Below are 19,616 nucleotides of genomic sequence, written 5' to 3' on the forward strand. Positions count from 1 at the left end.
GAGGCCTGGAGAGAAGGTGACTCCCGCCCGGAGCCTTAGCCACTAGGCCACGCTGCCTGGCACAGCCCCTCCAGCCCTGCCCCACGCCCCGGCCCTGGAGAGCCGCTGCAGCCCCCCCATCAGGCCAGCTACCCCTGCTCCCCCCACCCTGCCACCCTGCTGGGCCTGGCTTCTTCTGCCGCCCCTGAGCCCGGGCAGTGAGCAGGAGGGACAGGACGGACCCACAGCAACCCCCTGCCCCGACCCCAGTCAGCCCCGTTACAGGCCTGAACCCAGCCCGACGGCCTGGCCAGCCAGCCAGCGGGGAGTGGGGGCCGGGATTCTTGAGTTCTCTCCCCAGTTGTGGGAGGGGAGTGGGGTCTAGTGGTTAGAGTGGGGGGCGGGGGCTGGGAGCCAGGACTCCTGGGTTCTGTGGGAGGCCCTGTGCCCTCTGGGGTGGATGCAGCCTGGGCCCTGCCCTGCAATGGGGGAATCCCCCAACACAGAACCCCACTGCGGGGGCGTGTCTGGGACACGGGGCTCAGAGTTATGGCCTGACAAGGGAGAGGCCACGAGAGCAACGGGAAGGAGGGAAAAGCCCACAACAGAGGCCAGGGATTTTCTGAGGAACTTCAGCCCCCCACATTCCAGTGGGTCCCCTGGAAACCCCAGCCTGAGCTCGGGGCTCGGCCCTGCTCTCATGAGAGTCTGGCCATTGGCTCGGGATCAGCTCCCATTTCCTCCCTCCACACGCCCGCAGCCACTGGGCCTGCCTCAGTTTCCCCTAGTGCATTGAAGGCAATTGGGGAGGGGCAAGGGGGTCAAGCTCCCGGAGGGGCCATGGGGAGGGCGACGCTGAGGGTGACGTTGTGGCGCCATTGAGATTGGGGGCAGGGCGCCCTGAGCAAAGGCCCGTGATTTCGTGACACGAGTGACTCCAGGTTCACTCACAGCTGGGCCCTGGGGGCCGGGCAAGCGGTTCCTGGGGCTAGGGGCGGGATTACCTCATGAGCAGACGCGGCTGCCTATTGCAGAGACCTCTGGTGCCTGCCCCCCCAGTCAGCAGGAACGGGGGGCTCCGGGCAGACCTGAGGAGATGGGCGTTGGCGCAGAGCGCTCGCCAAGGGCGGGTCCCCGCCAGCCCCCCTCACCCCTCAGCGGGTTCACGCCGCGGCCCATCCGCTCCCCTGCCTCCGGGCGTCCCCACGGGCCCCTGGAGCAACCAGGAGATGTTCCCCGAGCTAATTGGACCGAAGACCCTCAGCCCTGACCAGGAGCCACCACTGCCAGCCCAGCCCAGGCTCCCCACGTCCCAGCCCTGCCGGTGCCCCTCACTCCTGACCCGCAGCCCCTGCCAGCCCAGCCCTGGGGGCCCCCTCAGCTCTGCCGGTGCCCCTCACTCCCGACCCGCAGCCCCCTGCTAGCCCAGCCCTGGGGGCCCCCCAGCAGCTCTCCCGGTGCCCCTCACTCCCGACCCGCAGCCCCTGCCAGCCCAGCCCTGGGGGCCCCCCAGCAGCTCTCCCGGTGCCCCTCACTCCCGACCCGCAGCCCCTGCCAGCCCAGCCCTGGGGGCCCCCTCAACTCTGCCAGTGCCCCTCACTCCCGACCTGCAGCCCCTGTTAGCCCAGCCCTGGGCGCCCCCCAGCCCTGCCGGTGCCCCTCACTCCCGACCCGCAGCCCCTGCGACCCCAGCCCTGGGGACCCCCCAGCAGCTCTCCCGGTGCCCCTCACTCCCGACCTGCAGCCCCTGCTAGCCCAGCCCTGGGGGCCCCCCAGCAGCTCTCCCGGTGCCCCTCACTCCCGACCCGCAGCCCCCTGCTAGCCCAGCCCTGGGCTCCCCACTTCCCAGCCCTGCCGGTGCCCCTCACTCCTGACCCGCAGCCCCTGCTAGCCCAGTCCTGGGGGCCCCCCAGCAGCTCTCCCGGTGCCCCTCACTCCCGACCCGCTGCCCCTGCTAGCCCAGCCCTGGGGGCCCCCCAGCAGCTCTCCCGGTGCCCCTCACTCCCGACCCGCAGCCCCTGCCAGCCCAGCCCTGGGGGCCCCCCAGCAGCTCTCCCGGTGCCCCTCACTCCCGACCCGCAGCCCCTGCCAGCCCAGCCCTGGGGGCCCCCTCAACTCTGCCAGTGCCCCTCACTCCCGACCTGCAGCCCCTGTTAGCCCAGCCCTGGGCGCCCCCCAGCCCTGCCGGTGCCCCTCACTCCCGACCCGCAGCCCCTGCGACCCCAGCCCTGGGGACCCCCCAGCAGCTCTCCCGGTGCCCCTCACTCCCGACCTGCAGCCCCTGCTAGCCCAGCCCTGGGGGCCCCCCAGCAGCTCTCCCGGTGCCCCTCACTCCCGACCCGCAGCCCCCTGCTAGCCCAGCCCTGGGCTCCCCACTTCCCAGCCCTGCCGGTGCCCCTCACTCCCGACCCGCAGCCCCTGCTAGCCCAGTCCTGGGGGCCCCCCAGCAGCTCTCCCGGTGCCCCTCACTCCCGACCCGCTGCCCCTGCTAGCCCAGCCCTGGGGGCCCCCCAGCAGCTCTCCCGGTGCCCCTCACTCCCGACCCGCAGCCCCCTGCCAGCCCAGCCCTGGGCTCCCCACTTCCCAGCCCTGCCGGTGCCCCTCACTCTTGACCCACAGCCCCTGCTAGCCCAGCCCTGGGCTCCCCTCACCCAGCTCTGCCGGTGCCCCTCACTCCTGACCCACAGCCCCTGCTACCCCGGCCCTGGGCTCACCCCCCAACCAGCTCTGCCGGTGCCCCTCGCTCCCGACCCACAGCCCCCTGCCAGCCCAGCCCTGGGCTTCCCCTGCCCCAGCTCTGTCGGTGCCCCTCACTCCCGACCGCAGGCCCCTGCCAGCCCAGCCCTGGGCTCCCCAGCAGCTCTGCCGGTGCCTCTCAATCCTGCCCTATCCCATTACCTCTATTAGAGCCCTCACCTGAGTGAAGTGACCCAGGTGCGTGAGCATTTTGCAGGCTCGGGGCTAAAATTAGCAACGGCAAGAACCAAAAAAGCCAGCCCAGAACTCCGGGTTCTTTGCACTTTTTTTATTTTTTAAATCTTTAAACCACCAAAAACTGGGGGCTGGTACAGGAACCAGCCTCTCGCTAAATCAAGAATAAATATCAAGTCCTCAAAAATAGTTTGCATTGAAATTCTGTTTCTCCTACAGACACTGGAGTTTGACACCTAACAAAACTAGTCTAAAAAACCCCCCTCTACGTCAAGTTACAAAATAGCTTTTTTGTTTTTAAGCCAGTACTTTAGTGCACGCAAAAAACAATCAAATTCTTTGCAGATATTTATTGTCTCGGCTTGCTTTTCTTTTCTTTTTAATGTTTTTTGCCCCCGTTTCTTTAAAAAAAAACGACTGGAGCAAACCTATGGCTAGAAAAAAGCAAAAAATAAAACATTTCCACAGATAGAGGCGTGAAAATAAAACCAGCTAGTCGTAGGCGGTGGAGACGTGACCTCCTAATGCCGAGGGATGTGGCAACGTTAGCAGCTAGGCCGTTCGTTGCTCCTTTGCGAAGGGAAGAGCGGCAGAAATGAGGTATTCAGCCAAAAAATAAATTAAAACAGCCTTTGTCTGTGAAGGTGGAAACGGGGCTCGTCGTGGCGGCTCGCGGGAAAACAAAGAACTACAGAATCGCCCGAAACGAAACTCACAACCTGTCGGGGTTTATTTACATGCAAAAATTCTAAACGCGGCCGTGCAGTTCCACAGTGCTCCGGCTCTTGTCTAGTCCGATTCCCCGCTGCAAAGTGCGACCAGAGCCGGAGCGTTTTGCACGGAGATGTTCGGGCCCCACCGTGAGCTGTAAGGTGGCTGGTTTCAATGCAAACCCCTGGCAAGGAGAATCAATCTGGGGCAGCAGACGTGCAAGGCGAGGTGGCTTCTGATGTTAGAACCGTCCCCAGAGCAAACGGCCACTCCAGTTCAGATCTCTAGGAGCCGAGACCAGCTGGATCTCAGTGGGGCTGCCTCAGACAGAGACGGAGCTGAACCCGAATCCGCTACATCTTTGGGGGAGTTTCTGTGCAGCCAGCTTTGGAAAAGGGGAGCAGTCAAAGGGGTCTGGTTAGAAAAGAAAAAGCTGGGTTCTCCATAGTCTTGCACCCACTAGTGAGGAACAGGTGTGGACGAGAATCCTTCCGATCCGGTTTCATGCCTCTTCCGCACTAGTGTAAATGCATGTGCAAGGCAATGGGGAAACTGGGCCTCAAAGCGTCACCAATTCTCCCTTCTCCCCCAACACACTTTTAAACACAGCCAAAGGTGGGGGGCAGGGGGAAGCTCCATGTGAATGCAGTGGGGTCAGGTCCTCAGGTGGTCCACCCTGCAATTCCATTCTGCGCTGCCGGGCTCTGACCCCTGCCCCACAACGTGGCTGGAAACCAGGATGATTCAGGGAAAGCGGCTGGACGTTCGACAGCGGGGATCCGTGCCGAGTTTCCCCACCTCCTGGTTAGTCACCATCTCAGCTCTCCTCCCTGCACAAGCCAGAGGACCCGATCCTGTCCCCATCCCAGGGAGTTTTGCCACCGGGGTCCGAGAGCAGCAGGAGCCGAACCCAGTTTGACTGCACCCCTTTCTGGCCCCAAGCCGACAAGCCCACAGGGCCTGTGCGAATGGCTTTCAGGATCAGGGCCCCCATTGGGTGGGAAGTTGTGCTTTGTGCCTGGATGTTGCCTCAGACCCCTCAAGGTATTTCAGCACCTAACTCCCATGGGAGAGTGATTTTTCCAGCCCTGCAAAGAGCCCAAAGGCCTGGTCGCTTGCAATGGGCGGCACCGAGGCCGCAGCTTTCGAAATCAGCACGTTCTGGGGGATTTTGGGGGTCGAACAGATGAACAATAAACAGAAAAAATGCCCCCCGGGTCGTAGCCCGGAACAGCCAGGGCAGTTTGCTGAGCGTTTGGCCCAGGCCATGCACCCGTCAGTCTCCTGGGGGAGCGTGAGGCAGGGGAGCCCTCAAAGCATAAGCATTTGTCGTCACTTTCAAGTTAACCCCCTCCCCAAATAATGGGTTTTGCACCCAAAATATCCGGGGGGAGGAGAAATGGAGGTTAGAATAAAACACCACCCTGCAAACAGCCAGGCAGGCCTTGACCCTGGCTTGCGCCGCTGGCCTCTCGGCATAGATCTCTCCCCTCCAACTCGCTGAGTGCGACCGGGTCCCTTGCCCCGCTTCACGACCTGGGTTGCTTGCTTGAGACAGGCGTGTGGCCTGGCCACGGACCCATTCCGGGGGGGGTCAGCCAGCAGCTCTGCGGCACGGGTTGGGGTGCTGGAGGGGGATCCCAGGGAGAGTTTGTGTCCAGACGCCTCTACCGAGAGCCCCCGGTATGGCCACGCCACTCCGATCCTGGCTCCACAAAGCAGAGGGAGCCTGAAGACTCAGGATTTACATGGGGGGGAGTGGGGTCTAGAAAAATGCTCTCTAAATGCTCAATTCCTGCCCGCCCCAGCCAGGGGTCCTCATTTCCGCGCCCCCCCCCCGCATATATTTTTACTGGTGCTCTGCATTGTTCCTTTGATCCAGCAACGTCTCAGCTTCCAGCATTAAAGGCTCCCGTCCCGAACCCGCTGCTGAAATGCAGCCACCTCTGGGCCAGAGCTCAGCTGCGGGCGCCCCAGCTGGGCAGACCCTCTCTCTGGCAGGATGTGGCCGGCGAGGTCTCCACCCAGAGGAGACCGGACCTCAGTTCCGGACGACTGGACTGTGGGCAGCTGAACCTGGAGCCGGTTCAAACCCGACGCTCCCTAAGCCATCCTCACTGGGCTGTGACCTCGGCACACGCCCTTCGCCCTGGCCCTCAGCTTTGCCAAGCACAGAGCTGTCCATCCACAGATCCCATGGCCCCATGCAAATGGAGGGCACGACAGAAGGGGAAACCGAGGCACGGGGTGGAACATCTGACACCCAATCATTGGCTGACCTGGAAATAAAGCCGAGGAGAACTGACTCCCAGTCCCCACTTCTCTAAACCTCGCTCCCCTCCCAGCACCGGAAAAAGAACCCAGGAGTCCTGGGAGCACATGCCTGGACCTAACTCCTCCACCTCACACCCTATTTCTTTCCACCCTTCACTTCCTTTGCTCAGACCCTCCCACCCATCCCCTTCGAAGGATCAGGCCAGGGCTAGGGAGAAACCTGCCAGGGGCAGGGGGCTACTTCCCACCCAGAACCAGCCGTGCCACTTCCCAGCTCCACCCCTACAGATCCGGGTGCCACGTGGTGGGGGTGGCACAGACTGTGGGGGCTGCCACGCCAGCCAGCCCCCGCCCCGAGGAAATCAGCAGGGCGGGATCCCAGCTGAGATTCCTCGACAGATTTCGTGTCCGGGGCTCGGGTGGAAAAAAAACCCGAGGCACCGCGTGGCGCGAGGGGCCCATGTGGCCACGCCGGCTGGGGTCCTCAGCCCACAAACAACCAAGCAGGGCAAGTTTCCAAGGAAGGGCAAACCCCCCGTGATGCTGGGCAAGGGGGAGTCCCCCCTCAGTCAGATCCCCGACGCCGGTTGCAATCTCAGTCCGGCGACGGACGTGGGTCGGAGGCCAGGCGGCTCGAGAAGGTGGCAGCGGGGAGGGGAGAGATGGGCCTTCGGGGTGGGGGGGAAGCATGGACAGGGGGTGTCTCCCTGGCTGCCTCCCGCCACTTCACAAGACCTGGAACTTCCAGGAGCTCTGATCTTTGTAATCCAAGCAGTCCGCGGCGTTGAAATTGAGTTTCCAAGAGGCCGTCTGATCCTTGTAGTCTAAGCAATCCACCGAGCCAAAGCTGAGCCCGGCCGTGCCATAGCCCTGGCTGGACAGGGAGGCCGGGGACTGGCTGAGGTGGCTGCCCATGGCCGGGGCGGCGATGGGGCTCAGGGCAGCGCCGGGGGCGGAGAGCTGCGGGTGCATGGGCGAGAGGTAGGAGCCGCAGTCCAGGCCGGGGAAGTAGGCGGAGGAGCCGGCGTAGCTCTGGGGGTAGCCGGTGGCCTGGGTGTAGGTCATGGGGTAGGCGGCAGAGCGCTGCATGCACGGGGTGGCCGAGGAGGCCAGGGGGTCGGGGATGGGGGAGATGGAGGCCGGGCTCCAGATGGAGACGGTGGCGCTGGCCGTGGAACTGGGGGTGCCCGAGGCGCCGGCGGGTGGGGGGCTGTACTGGCCGTTGGTGCTGGTTTCCGAGCTGGTCTCCCGGGCCGGCGAGCTCTTCTTCTTGGCCGGGCGCGCCTTGGCCTGGCCACTACTCTGCTGCTGTTGCTGGCGGCATTTGGCCCGTCGGTTCTTGAACCAAACCTGCCGGGAGAGGGGGGAGGGGCGGGGGGTGAGCCACGGCGCCCGGGGGGGTCCGTTCCCCTGGCCGTGGCCCGGCTGCAACAGCCGCTGGCGTCCATCTCCGCCCCCTCCCGCTGGATCGGGGGGTCGCAAAGCGCCCGTCTCGCCCTCCCCTCCTAGGGCTGGTCTCTAGCCATTGAGCCCCCCGGATGACTGTACTCGGGGGGGGGGGGGGGGGGATTATCCTGCCCCACCTCTCGGAGGATCTCAAAGCCCCAGAACTGGGGCAGAACAGAGCCAGCTGTGGTTAGTATTATCCCCAGAGCAGATAGGGAAACTGAGGCTGCAGGGGGGAGCCTCTAGAATAATCCCATAATATCGGGATCTCTGAGAGCGTCGAGCACGGGGGATTTCCTGGCAGGAGCAGGGTAGAACTTAGCTGCTCCTCATCCAAAAGAGACACACACACACACACGCGCACAGGCTCGCTGCCTTACACCCAGCCTCGAATTTGTCCTCCCCCCGACCTGGTGATGTCTCTCTCCTGTTCTTAGCCCTTCGCCATCATTTCGGGGGGTGAACTTGCCCCATGAACATCTCCCGAGAAACCCGGACCGTTTCCTGCAGGACGCAGACGGAGGGCGGCCAATTATCGGGAGATCTCGCGTGGCAAATTTAAAAAGAGTCCAAATTTTACTGATGTCTAACTTTTAAAAATGGCATGAGATCTAAGCCAACTCTCGGGATTTGTTAAGACTCAGGGTTGGCGATGTGGCAGGGCGTGCTGGGCAGCTGTTGAGCCGGCTCTGAGCTCCGGGCAGCTAGGCTCTGTCTACATGGGAAAGCAAAACCGATTGAGCCTAAACCGGTTTATTTAACCCAACGGCAAAGGCACGGCGCACACTCCGGTACCACCGAGTCTGCCGGGGGTGCTATTTGACCGATATAGTTGTCCCAGTCCGACCCCTCGTGTGGAGGCAGTTTCACTGGGATGAAAGCGTCTTAAGCTGGGGGTCACCCACTTTGTAGCTTCTGTCAGTCAAGCGTATTGCACCCCACAGGGGCTGTTGGCAGGGATGGGCGGGGGACACGACAGGGGTGCTCTTCCAGGCAGTCAGTGCTGGCACCAATGCCCCAGCGCAGCACTAGGGGGCACTGTGCTGCAGGGAGTGGGGTGGGGGGGTCAGTAGGGGGCGCTCTCCCCTCCCAGGCTGGTCTGGCCCCGATGCCATTTTCCAGCAGAGACAAACGCAGCAGCCCGGCCTCCCGTGGCCACGTTGCAAAGAGTCCAGGTGTTTACTCAGGCGCCCAGCTGGGATAACCACATTCATCCTCCCAAAGCCCCTGGCAGCTTCCCTGGACTTCAGCTCCTCCCCAGCCCTGCAAGGTTCACAGCACAGCCCCCTGGCTCCTCTCCAGAGGTGGGCGCCTTTCTGGGCTGGGCAAACACCCCCTCTTGATATCACATGCATTGGGTTACATTTGTGGGGTCCCACAGGGGATGTAAAATCCTGTTCCTCCATTGCAAGCTAGGATTTCCCCAGAGGCTGCTGGGAGCTGCACACAGAACTCAAACCTGCTCCCAAACCCCAGCACGCTGCTAAAGGAGAATCCCCATCGGCTGTCAGCAGTATAGGGCTTATGACACCAAGGTGAGCAGTTCCAATTCCACCCAGCAGAGGGCAGCGGCCAGCCACGTGTGCTCACACATACACACTTTCCAGCAGGAGGCAGCAGTATATACACACACACATGCGCACACACACACAACCGTCTGGCCAGGGGTCAGTCCGGGCTCCCATCCTCACCTGCACCCGGGACTCCGGCAGGTTGATCTTGAGCGCTACCTCCTCCCGCATGAAGATGTCGGGGTAGCGGGTCTTAGCGAAGAGCGCCTCCAGAATGTCCAGCTGGGCCCGCGTGAAGGTCGTCCGCTCGCGCCGCTGCTTCCGTGGGGTGGCTGTGGGGGGAGAGGAGATGGTTACGCCTGCTGCTCTCAGGGTGGGACGGACAAGCCGGGGGGGTTGTCCCCGGAGTGGGGAGCTGGGGGAGCAGCAATCAGGGCTCTCCCCCAGGCATCTGCTTCTCCCTGCCCTTCGGTGACCCCCCTCCAGGGCACGGTGGGGGGCAAGCAGCTTGTTCCACTGCATTACCGTAATACACCTAACAAATAACGTACAGCGTCTAGCGCCAGGGGGGCCTGGCCCACAACTGGGGCGCCAAGGCGCTACCGTAATACACCTGCCAAATAATCATAATCATTCAGCCCTGGGTGTCTGGGCCACTCCACAGCTCAGAGCAATTTGTTACCAGAGAAAGAGATCTTGGCTAAGGCAAAGGCATTTATAGCTCAGAAGGCAGGAGAGTCTAGTGGTTAGACCACCAGGCTCAGGATCAGTGACCTTGGAGGAACTGGGCCGTCGTCACTGTGTGCCTCGGTTTCCCACCCGCCCAGTGGAGAGGAGGGCTCCACCCACAGCATGGCAGGGGGAGGGCGGGCTGTTATTTTGGTGCGTTTGTTTCAGCATTACGTGGGGTGGGTGGGTCTCGAAAATCCCTCCCAGAAAACCCAGTGTGTGATTTACGGAACAGGCCATCTAGGGCTTGGCCGGGTTGGATTACAGACTGCGAGGGGTTCGGATGCTCCGAGGGGGGTGAGAGGAGCCGGGCAGAGCTGCCCGTGTCTGTCAGTGTGAAGGCCCCAGCAGCCTTTCCCGCAGCTCTGGCCTGCAGGTCAGCCCTTTCCGGTGCAGTCGTTGGCCTGGCTGCATGGAGAGCGGGGCCAGAGGGTGCAAGCAGGGGGCTGTGGAGATGCCAGAGGGACCCTGGCAGCCAGGGAGGTGATTTAAATTGGCCATTCGGCTTTCGTTTGCACAAGTTGCCATGTGGCCGTTTGCACCAGGGCAAAGTGAGGGCAAAATGCCACCACGACAGGGTCACCCTCATTGCACTGGGGCAAGTGGGCGTGCAAGGGGCAGTGTACCGCATTGGGCCGGGCGTGCAAGGGGCAGCGCACTGCCCTGGGCGTGCAAGGGGCGGTGCACAGGGATAATGAGACCCTTTAGTGCAGCTAGTCCTGATTCACACCCATTGCAGTGGAGAGTCAGAGCCCGTGGAGAGTGAGACCACGGGGTTTTAATGACTAGTGACTTTAGACCCCTCCTCCTTTTGAGTCTCCACCTGCCCTTCGGGGCGGAGGTGGGTGGAGGTGATTAGCACTGTGTGAAAATCAGATCTCTTTGAGGAGCCTCAGGTATGGGCCGTCCAATCCCAAGTCACTTTTGAAACTCATGACTGTGTGGCCACGCATTGCACGTGACGCACACCCAGACTGCTCGGGGTGCGTGTGCATTGGGGACGCGTGGTCGAGATTAGAGGAACCCTGCACTAGGTCACATGTTTGCTCAGCATTTCTCCTGCGTCTGTGCTTAGAGCTGGGGGATCCTAGAGCGGGGTCCGGCTCAAAGCCAGGAACCCAGAAATCCCCCGCAATGTTGGGCTGAGCTTGGATCTCAACTTTCTCGTCAGCTCCATCTCTGAGAAACGCAGTCAGCTTCTCAGTTTGCGACTTGTGCCATCCTCTGCACCTGGGCACCGCTGAGTATAACACAGCACGGAACTGGACTGAGAGCCGTTCGCACCCACATCGCACGAGTGTAAAGGTCTGTGGACAAGGGGCCGGGGAATGGTGAAGCCGGCTTGTCTCTCGCCAGCGGTTTAGCCTCTAAGGGGTTCTCAGGCCAAATTATAATAGCGTTAGGGAAACCAAATAACTATGCACATAGACACGTCCAAATCATTACAATTTAGTTATTGCTAGCTAGTGAGTCTGCTGTGACAAGTGATATTAACAAACATACAAGTATGTCTTGTCACAGCAGACTTACTCAGCCCTACCAGGCCTGGGGACAAGTAAGCCCTGGGGAAGGGCCAGGGGAGATGGGGGCGCAGTGCAGGGGGGAAGGCAGCGAGGGCTGGAGCCTGAAGCCCTGGGGCCAGAGCCCAAAGTCCCGTAGCTGGAGGATGGGGCCCGAGGATGGAGCCCGAAGCCATATGGCCGGACCTTGGGGCCTGCCGACAGCCAGCCAGTGCCGGAGCCCGAAGCCCCGCAGCCAGAGCCTGCCGCCCCCAAGCTGAGCCCCACTGCCCCTGGGAAGGTGGGGAACTCACTGGCTGCCTGATTCTCCAGCCCTGTGCCCCACGTGACTCCAGGGGGTCCCAGCGACCAACACCAAGGTGGTGCACCCAGGAGCAACAGAGAGGGGGTGGGGGTGCTACTTTGCAGGCCAGCGTTCTGAGTTTCAATGAGGGGGACATGAATGCAGGGAGAGCAGAAACCCACTGATTGCAAATTCCCACAAGCAACCCTCGGGCTCTTAGGTGACCTCTGTCAAAGTATCTCTGAATGATATTCTATGACTCAAACCCCAATCTCTTCTAGGTGACTATTTCACTCTGACAACTGGTTTATTCCGCTCACTTTAATAGTCATAATGATAAGATAAAATAAATGAATCACAGAGAGTGGGTGAAATAAGCCTAACTCATTTGCTTTGCTCACTCTGTAATAATTGGTTTATTTCGCTCACTCTCTAGAATAGAACAGGAGGACTTGTGGCACCTTAGAGACTAACCAATTTATTAGAGCATAAGCTTTCGTGAGCTACAGCTCACTGCATCGGATGCATTCAGTGGAAAATACAGTGGGGAGATTTATACACACAGAGAACATGAAACAATGGGTGTTTCCCTACACACTGTGAGGAGAGTGATCACTTAAGGTGAGCTATTACCAGCAGGAGAGCGTGGGGGCGGGGGGGGGGGGACCTTTTGTAGTGATAATCAAGCTTATGCTCAAATAAATTTGTTAGTCTCTAAGGTGCCACAAGTCCTCCTGTTCTTTTTGCGAATACAGACTAACCCGGCTGCCACTCTGAAACCTGTCTCTAGAATAGCTGGCTGATCTCAGTCGCTGTAGAATAACCGGGCTGGCTGACTCGTTCAGCGTCATGGTAACTGGTTTATTTAGCTGTATTTACAATAATAACCAACTGATTTTGCTTTCTTCCTCTAGAATTATTACACCAGCTGTTTGCTTTTTCCAGTGCCTAGAGAATAACTAGTCTACTTCACACGCTCAGGATAAAGCTCAGGACAACGCTAACATCTCACTGAGGATCATGGATTTCTTTGACGTGTAAAATAATTGTAACTGGCGTATTTCACTCACTCGATTGAACAGAAACTGGAGTCTTCAGCTCTGTACGATAAGAACCAAGGTCGCTTGCTGGCTATGTAATAGTAACTAACTTATTTCAGGTTTCAGAGTAGCAGCTGTGTACTTGTGGCACCTTAGAGACTGACAAATGTATTTGAGCCTAAGCTTTCGTGGGCTAAAACCCACTTCATCGGATGCATGGAGTGGAAAATACAGTAGGAAGATACATATATCTATATACTGCATGCATGCAATGAAGTGGGTTTTGGCCCATGAAAGCTTATGATCAAATAAATTTGTTAGTCTCTAAGGTGCCACAAGTACTCCTCATTCTTTTAACTTATTTCACTCTCTCTACAATAATTAGTTTCTTTCCCCCAGCAACCACAACAGGGTGACCGGATGTCCCGATATTTGGGACTTTGTCTTGTATAGGATTCTATGACTCCCCAGCGATTTTTCACACTGCTCTCTGCTCACCCTAACCCACAACCCACTCCACAGAAATTGACAGCTCTGAAATTGACGGTAGGTTCTTCTGTGGCCTCCATGACCCTAGTCTCCGAGCGCCCACGGAGGAATCGCGGAAAGGCACTTACTTGGGTATCCCACGGCGGAGTGGAGCAGGTCCATGCCCGGTCCCGCTAGGGTTAACCCATTGACTGCATAATGAGGCTGCTTCATATAGGACATCATGCTCAGGAACTGGCGATCCCGAAGGGGCTCCTTCTCGTCTCACCCACCCCGGAGGACTGGGACGCTAGGTTATTCCAATCCGCTCAGCTGCCCAGGCTCGCTGCAGAGTGGGGAGAGGAAAAGACACACCCAGAAATTGTGGGCACCCTCCTCTAAAAGTGGCCAGGGGGAGCTGAGGGAAGGGCTCCTCCAATGGTGAGAAGGCAGCACCGGGACTTCACACCTTCAAGGGACCAGGGTTGAAGGAGACTGGTTAACCCTTTAATCCACACTTCCCTTCCAATTAACTCAATCAAGCCCAGCAAACCTCCCTGCCCTCCCCCACGCTGTTGCGTTGTTCCTCTGCATGGATAGCAGACACACACCCAGCTCAGGGCATGGGGCAGGAGAAGGGGCTGGCTACAGGCTAGAGCAGGGGTCTGCAGCCTTTCAGAAGCGGTGGGCCAAGTCTTCATTTATTCACTCTAATTTAAGGTTTTGCGTGCCAGTCATACATTTTGACATTTTTAGAAGGTCTCTTTCTATAAGTCTTTAATATAGATCTAAACTATTGTTGTATGTAAAGTAAATAAGGTTTTTAAAAATGTTTAAGAAGCTTCATTTAAAATTAAATTAAAATGCAGAGCCCCCCGGACCGGTGGCCAGGACCCGGGCAGTGAGTCCCGCCTTTGGCATGCGTGCCATAGGTTGCCTACCCCGGGCTAGAGACACAAAACAGCGTCCCCGGAAAGGCGCGGGAAGAGTCCTCCCTGCCCCATTGCCACATCAGTCCATACCGCACCAGTTAAGTCGACCCCTATAAGAAAGAAGCTCTCCGGTCAGTTTCCATTACAGTAGGGTGGGAACCTCTGTACAGTCCAGTTCCTTGGAGGTGTAAAGCACAGATCTGCTGACGAAGTGTGGGGGGAAGCATGGGGGCAGATTGGGTTTTGGCTATTTGTATCAGGCCGGATCCTCAGCTGGTGTGAGATTCGCTCGTTAACACCAGCTGAGGGTCTAGAAGGGGGATGCAGCTGTTCCGATTTATGCCAGCTGTGTGTCTGGGCCCAGGATCATCAGGGCCTCCAGGGCACAGGCTAGTGAAGAAATGTACAAAGTCAGAAGACCAGGGTTTTGCTAATGGAATAATTTAATGTGGTCAGCTGACCGGACCAAGACCCTGTGGGATGGGACCAGTTCTCTAGGGGACAGGGCCCTGGATGGAGATGCTGAAAACCTGGTTCTAGTCCCAGCTCTGCCAGTGAACTGATGTGTAAGTCACTGCCCCAGTTAGTGCCTCAGTTTCCCCTCCCACTCCTTGTCTATTGCGATTGTCAGCTTTTGGGGGCAGGGATTGTCTATCACTCTTTGTGCAGTAACTGGCATGACGGGGCGCTGATTTCGCTCGGGGTCTGGGCAGCGCCCGGCACGACGGGGCCCTGATCTTGGTCGGGGTCTGGGCAGCGCCCGGCACGACGGGGCGCTGATCTCGGTCTGGGCCTTTAGGGGCCAGCATAATATAAATAAATCAGTTCCATGCCAGAGAACCCTCGGGTAATCAATCGAAGAAGAGCTCTCCCTGAAAGGCAGCTGTTGCCAGGCTATAAACAAGACCCCCTATCGCTGGCCTTCCCTTAGAAAATATAGCCAATATACCCCATCCTGGCCCACCCCACGTTAATTTCCCCCCAAGAGGTAACAACTTTGGGAGACCTCGTGGGGCTGAGCATTTTAGAGTCATCTGCTCGGAGCAGATCTGATCACGGCAATGCTGTGTAGGCGGTTTTGGTCTAATTCCTTACCCATCACTGTCACGGACACAGCGTGAGGGTGCGAGCACGTAGTGCAAACGGCTCATGATTGTTTGAGCGCTGACCAGCGGCTGAAAACCAGGAGGCTGTTTTGCTAGTGTAGACGAGAACTTGCTTTCTTGTTTCCTTTTGCCTTAACTAGCTGCTGTCGTCTGAGCCATTCCATACCCAGACAGATTCAGGAAAGGAGAGGAAAACCATGCCACCCCTTCCACCTCCTCTGTCTGTGTCATCCCAACTCCCTCCAGGGGAACACGAGAATTCGTGCCAGGCCAAGCCACATTGTATTGCGCTCATTCCGGTTAATGACGAGCACGGCCCAGAAAACGCTCATAAATCACGAACGGATTCAACACCTTTTCTTGGCCGGGTCTAGAACTAGAGCCCAGAGAAATGGGTTTCAACAGGCAAAACCAAATGAAATAAAACAAAATTAGCCCTGGCGAGGCTGCCTTTACCAGGCGGGGAGGTTCCCCTTGAGTTTGCCTGCTGGGAAGTTTCCATAGGAGGGGAGCCATTTAACAGGATCCACCCCCCTTCTCCTTCCAGCTTCCTACATTTTGTGGATTCGGCTCAATCAGGGTCCAGAGCTCAGCTGGACTTGAAAAGTCAAAACACAACCCAGATTTTCCCTTCTTTCTGGTTTGGATCCGGGGGGTGGTGGTGTCTATAAAAGGCCCACAGGGGAAGATCTCTGAGAGCAGAGGACTCTTTCATCTAGCAGATAAAGACAAAATGAAATCCCGGGCTTCATTCGTACAGAATCTGGCGCAATGGGGCCTGGGCCACGGTGCTACCATAATACACATAATACAATAAAAACGTACAGCGCCCAGCACAATAGGGACCTGGCCCATGCCTGGGGTGCCTACGTGTTACCATAATGCACCTCACAGAAACAAAAATGTACAGCGCCTGGCAGAGCGGGGGTCCGGCCCATGCCTGGGGGCCCAAGGGCTATCACAATAAAGATACGATGGCTGAAAGTTGTCTAGAAACAAGGGACACCTTTTAACAGCAAGAGCAGTTAACCTACAATCGCCAAGCCCCAGCCTTCAAAATATCAGGCATCAGGCTCCAAAAAAACCAAAACAAGTTACAAGATTGGCTTAAGAAATCATGAGATCTTCAAAACCTCACAGGATGTGGGGGCCTTTTTATTTCATTTTCTGGGGTGGGAGCCTTTGCAGGTCATGTTTACAGGCTGTTCTCTGGAGCCCTGCGAGCTAGAAACAAAACCGGCAAGCCGAATTCCCATCATCACGGAAAAACCACCTCATTCCCGGGGTGAAGTTTTTAAGGGAAGCGCCTGCTACTGCAGATTGGCCACGCTGGGACACCCTCCCAAGCGACTGGGGGGATTTTCCTTAGAACCTTAGAATCGAGCTGGGGTGTCTTTCTAAAAGACGCCCACCAGTTATGGAGTCTGGTGTGGGAATTGCTGCTTGAATTTCTCGGATCGGGGAAGTGTAGGTCACAAGATCTTAAAGAACAGGAGGACTTGTGGCACCTTAGAGACTAACAAATTTATTTGAGCATAAGCTTTCGTGAGCTACAGCTCACTTCATCAGATGCTGTAGCTCACGAAAGCTTATGCTCGAATAAATTTGTTAGTCTCTAAGGTGCCACAAGTCCTCCTGTTCTTTTTGCGAATACAGACTAACCCGGCTGCTACTCTGAAAAAAGATCTTAATGGTTCCTTCTGGCCTTAAAACCTATTCCTCAGAATAAATCCCGAAATGCCACCACGATGGGGCTTTATTCATCTGGGGGCTGCTATTTTTGCCTCGCGCCAGGATTTCTGGCCTGTGCTGATTTTGCATCTCTTAATGGAGCTGCTGGGTGGGGACAGGGGGATCCAGCTAATTCCTTATTCTCTCCATGAAAACAAACTGCGGGTAATGTAACAAAATAATGAGGGTTGAACCAAACTTCCTCCTAAAACAGCTCCTTGATTGCAATTTGCCATCCTCAGTCATTAGCTGCCTTGCATGGTAAGTTTCTGAGGGCACTTGTAAACAAGTGGAGGATTGGGGAGAGGGGGGGATGAACTGACAGACTGACAGTTAGCAACTCATTTGCACCTTACTAAGCAGCCTTCGGCTTCTAATGCTGCATGTTGACTCTGGAGTGAAGTCTGTAAACAGGGCATTGATGAATTTTTGCACTTCCAGATTTGATCAGAGGAAAAACAAGTCTGAGCAAAAAACCAAAACCAAACAACTAAAACCAAACAAAAAAAAACCACCACAAATACATCAAAAATAGAGCCCATTAGAGGAGGGAAATCCAGAAAGAGCCTTTTAGAACAAATTGATGTATTAAGGGGGAAACTCTTTGGATCACTTGATATTTCCCTGTTCTGTTCATTCCCTCTGGGGCACCTGGCATCAGACAGGACACTGGGCTAGATGGACCTTTCATCTGACTCAGTGTGGCCGTTCTTATGTTCTTAAAATGCATTGGAATGTATTTTCAAGAACCAATTTTTTTTTCCTTTTGGCCGACAAACGTACGGTAAAATTTGCAAAACGTCTAAGTGATAGAGGAATTTAAAGTACAATTTTTCAAAAGGGCCCCCAAAGTCAAAGTCATTTGGGTGCTATTGAAAATGTGACCCTGAGTTATGAATTATCATTATTACCTAGTTCTTATATAGCACTTTTCATCAGTAGCTCTCAAATCTGAAATGACAGCGAGCTAAGGTGATTCTGTTAATAAATTTTCCCCCAAACAGAACCAGTTTAAATGCATGTTTTTTCTTCCAAAGCTTTTATACAAATAATTCTGGTGATTTCACTGACAAGTCAACAAAATCCACTTTAACTAAAACCACTAGAGATAGATAATCTGGGAAAGCACTGAGATCGATTTAAAATAATGGATTTTGCAGAATGGCCAGGCAGGGGCAAAGAAAACATGTTTTTGAGTGTGGAAAAAACACTTTAAATAGCTCAAAGCATTTGAAAGTGGTTTTGATGATTTTGCAAAACCTGTATGAATTACATTCAGATCTTTTCTTTTCTTCTTAGTTCATAAAGAGATTTGCGAAATCAAGTTTTCCTCTTTGTGGGGATAATCGGTTATTTTACCGAAAGGAATAATTGAATAAAAGACATTTTAGCAGTGTTGTGTCTGAAATGTTTTGGTAGCATTTAGCTTGTTTCTGGCACAAAACAAGCCATGAATCGCTGAAGAATTGAAGAATGCCACAATTTGATCCCAAAATGTATGAATGTATTTTTCTCTCTAGAGATATATCACAGTGTATATATTATTATTTTATTATTATTATTAGAAAATCATCAGTTTTGTTTATGTTAAATATACATATTGAAATATACTCACTGGAATTCTATAATTATTATTTAAATGAAAAAAGCAAGATGCATGCCTCCTTTGTTAGGAAGCAAACAAAGTAACTGAGCTGAACTTAGAATATTGTTACAAATCATTGCAAGGCAATTGCGTTCAACCAATATTCTGATCATTCTTTCCCCTCTCTCAGTTAATTAACAGGAATTTAGATAAATCACATCTCCCTGAGAGTTTAAAGTTAGACCTTAAAACAAAATAATAAAGATTTAGTTTTGAAGAGCTTTTTATGCATCATTTTTCGTTTGCGTTTTATGTATTGAAGGTAACTTAACAATTAGAAGGGACCTTGTTAAGGCTGATGGTGATGACTTAAAACGTGAATTATGATTCTTTTGAGTTGCAATGAAACCGACAAGATTATTCCTGGTTTCTGAAGGCAGGTTACCACCTTTGAACATAGTTCTTTTACAGTGTTGGTCATAGCAAAACAAAAGAGAAATATTTTTTCCCCTCTTCTCTAGATCCAGGCTTTATACTGAATCATTTTGCACTGGCTATTGCTTTCGCATGTTGAAAAGGAATGTAACTGCTTTCTACAGCGATATCCAACCTTAATATTTTTGGTGAAATTTGTCAGTAAGCCATTTTGTAAAGAAACTTATATTGTTGTCAACTTCTTAGGCTGAGTGAAATATACAAATGGATCCACAACTCGGCTGTGGTGATGACTGGCCAAATTTTCTCCCAGTTCAGTGTGATCCGTTGACAGTGGGGCAAATTGTGGGTTTAAGCCTGGGCTGTGCGAATATGACAAATCACCCTACAAAAAGTTCTTTGGTCTCTTGTCACTCAGTACAAAACCTTGGCCCCTTCACACCGACCTTACTATTATTACTTTGTCATTATAATTATAGGAACAACTTTGTTTAAGATCCTTTTAAAAAACCTGACTCAATTTCCATTAATCAGATGTTTGAATCTGTAGGGGAAAAAAATCACAATTTCATTTTCAATTGGTTCTAAAAACATCCCAGGTTTCGGTGCCACTTTAAGTCATCTTGTCCCCAGCCAGGTTACAATCTTTGCAACAGGAAAAAGCAAAGATTAAATTCCAGTTTGTTTAAAAAAGTGTGCAAAAGCATGAACCGTGCAGGTTTAAAACCCTCTCCATTTAAAACAACCCCAGCCCTAGAGACTGCGGCATGGCTGCTACCTATACGGGTGGCTTTAAAAGAAAATCTGTCCCTGTGGATATATTTTGTGAAACTCATTTGACTTAAGATTCCAACGTACAAACAAAATATAAGGGAAATTCTAATCTAAACTGATTTCCTGCTGAGAATTTATAAAAGAAAGTTAAGAAATAAGAA

At 54.9% G+C, this 19,616-nt stretch overlaps 1 protein-coding gene across 2 annotated transcripts in view; it reads right to left on the reverse strand.

Moving 5' to 3' along the window:
• Window positions 1-3,001: 3,001 nt before the first annotated feature.
• CRX (cone-rod homeobox) overlaps window positions 3,002-19,616 on the reverse strand; it is a 36,247-nt gene continuing 19,632 nt past the window's right edge. For both annotated transcript variants that reach the window (XM_037884502.2, XM_043534269.1), the window contains 3 exons: window positions 13,042-13,238; window positions 9,033-9,184; window positions 3,002-7,245 (listed from right to left, as the gene is read on the reverse strand). In XM_037884502.2, the coding sequence (XP_037740430.1) occupies window positions 6,622-7,245; window positions 9,033-9,184; window positions 13,042-13,138 (873 nt within the window). In that variant the 5' untranslated portion in view covers window positions 13,139-13,238 and the 3' untranslated portion in view covers window positions 3,002-6,621. The remainder of the gene's footprint in view (window positions 7,246-9,032; window positions 9,185-13,041; window positions 13,239-19,616) is intronic.

This window comes from Chelonia mydas, chromosome 23, assembly GCF_015237465.2.
Source record: "Chelonia mydas isolate rCheMyd1 chromosome 23, rCheMyd1.pri.v2, whole genome shotgun sequence".
NCBI lineage: Eukaryota > Metazoa > Chordata > Testudines > Cheloniidae > Chelonia > Chelonia mydas.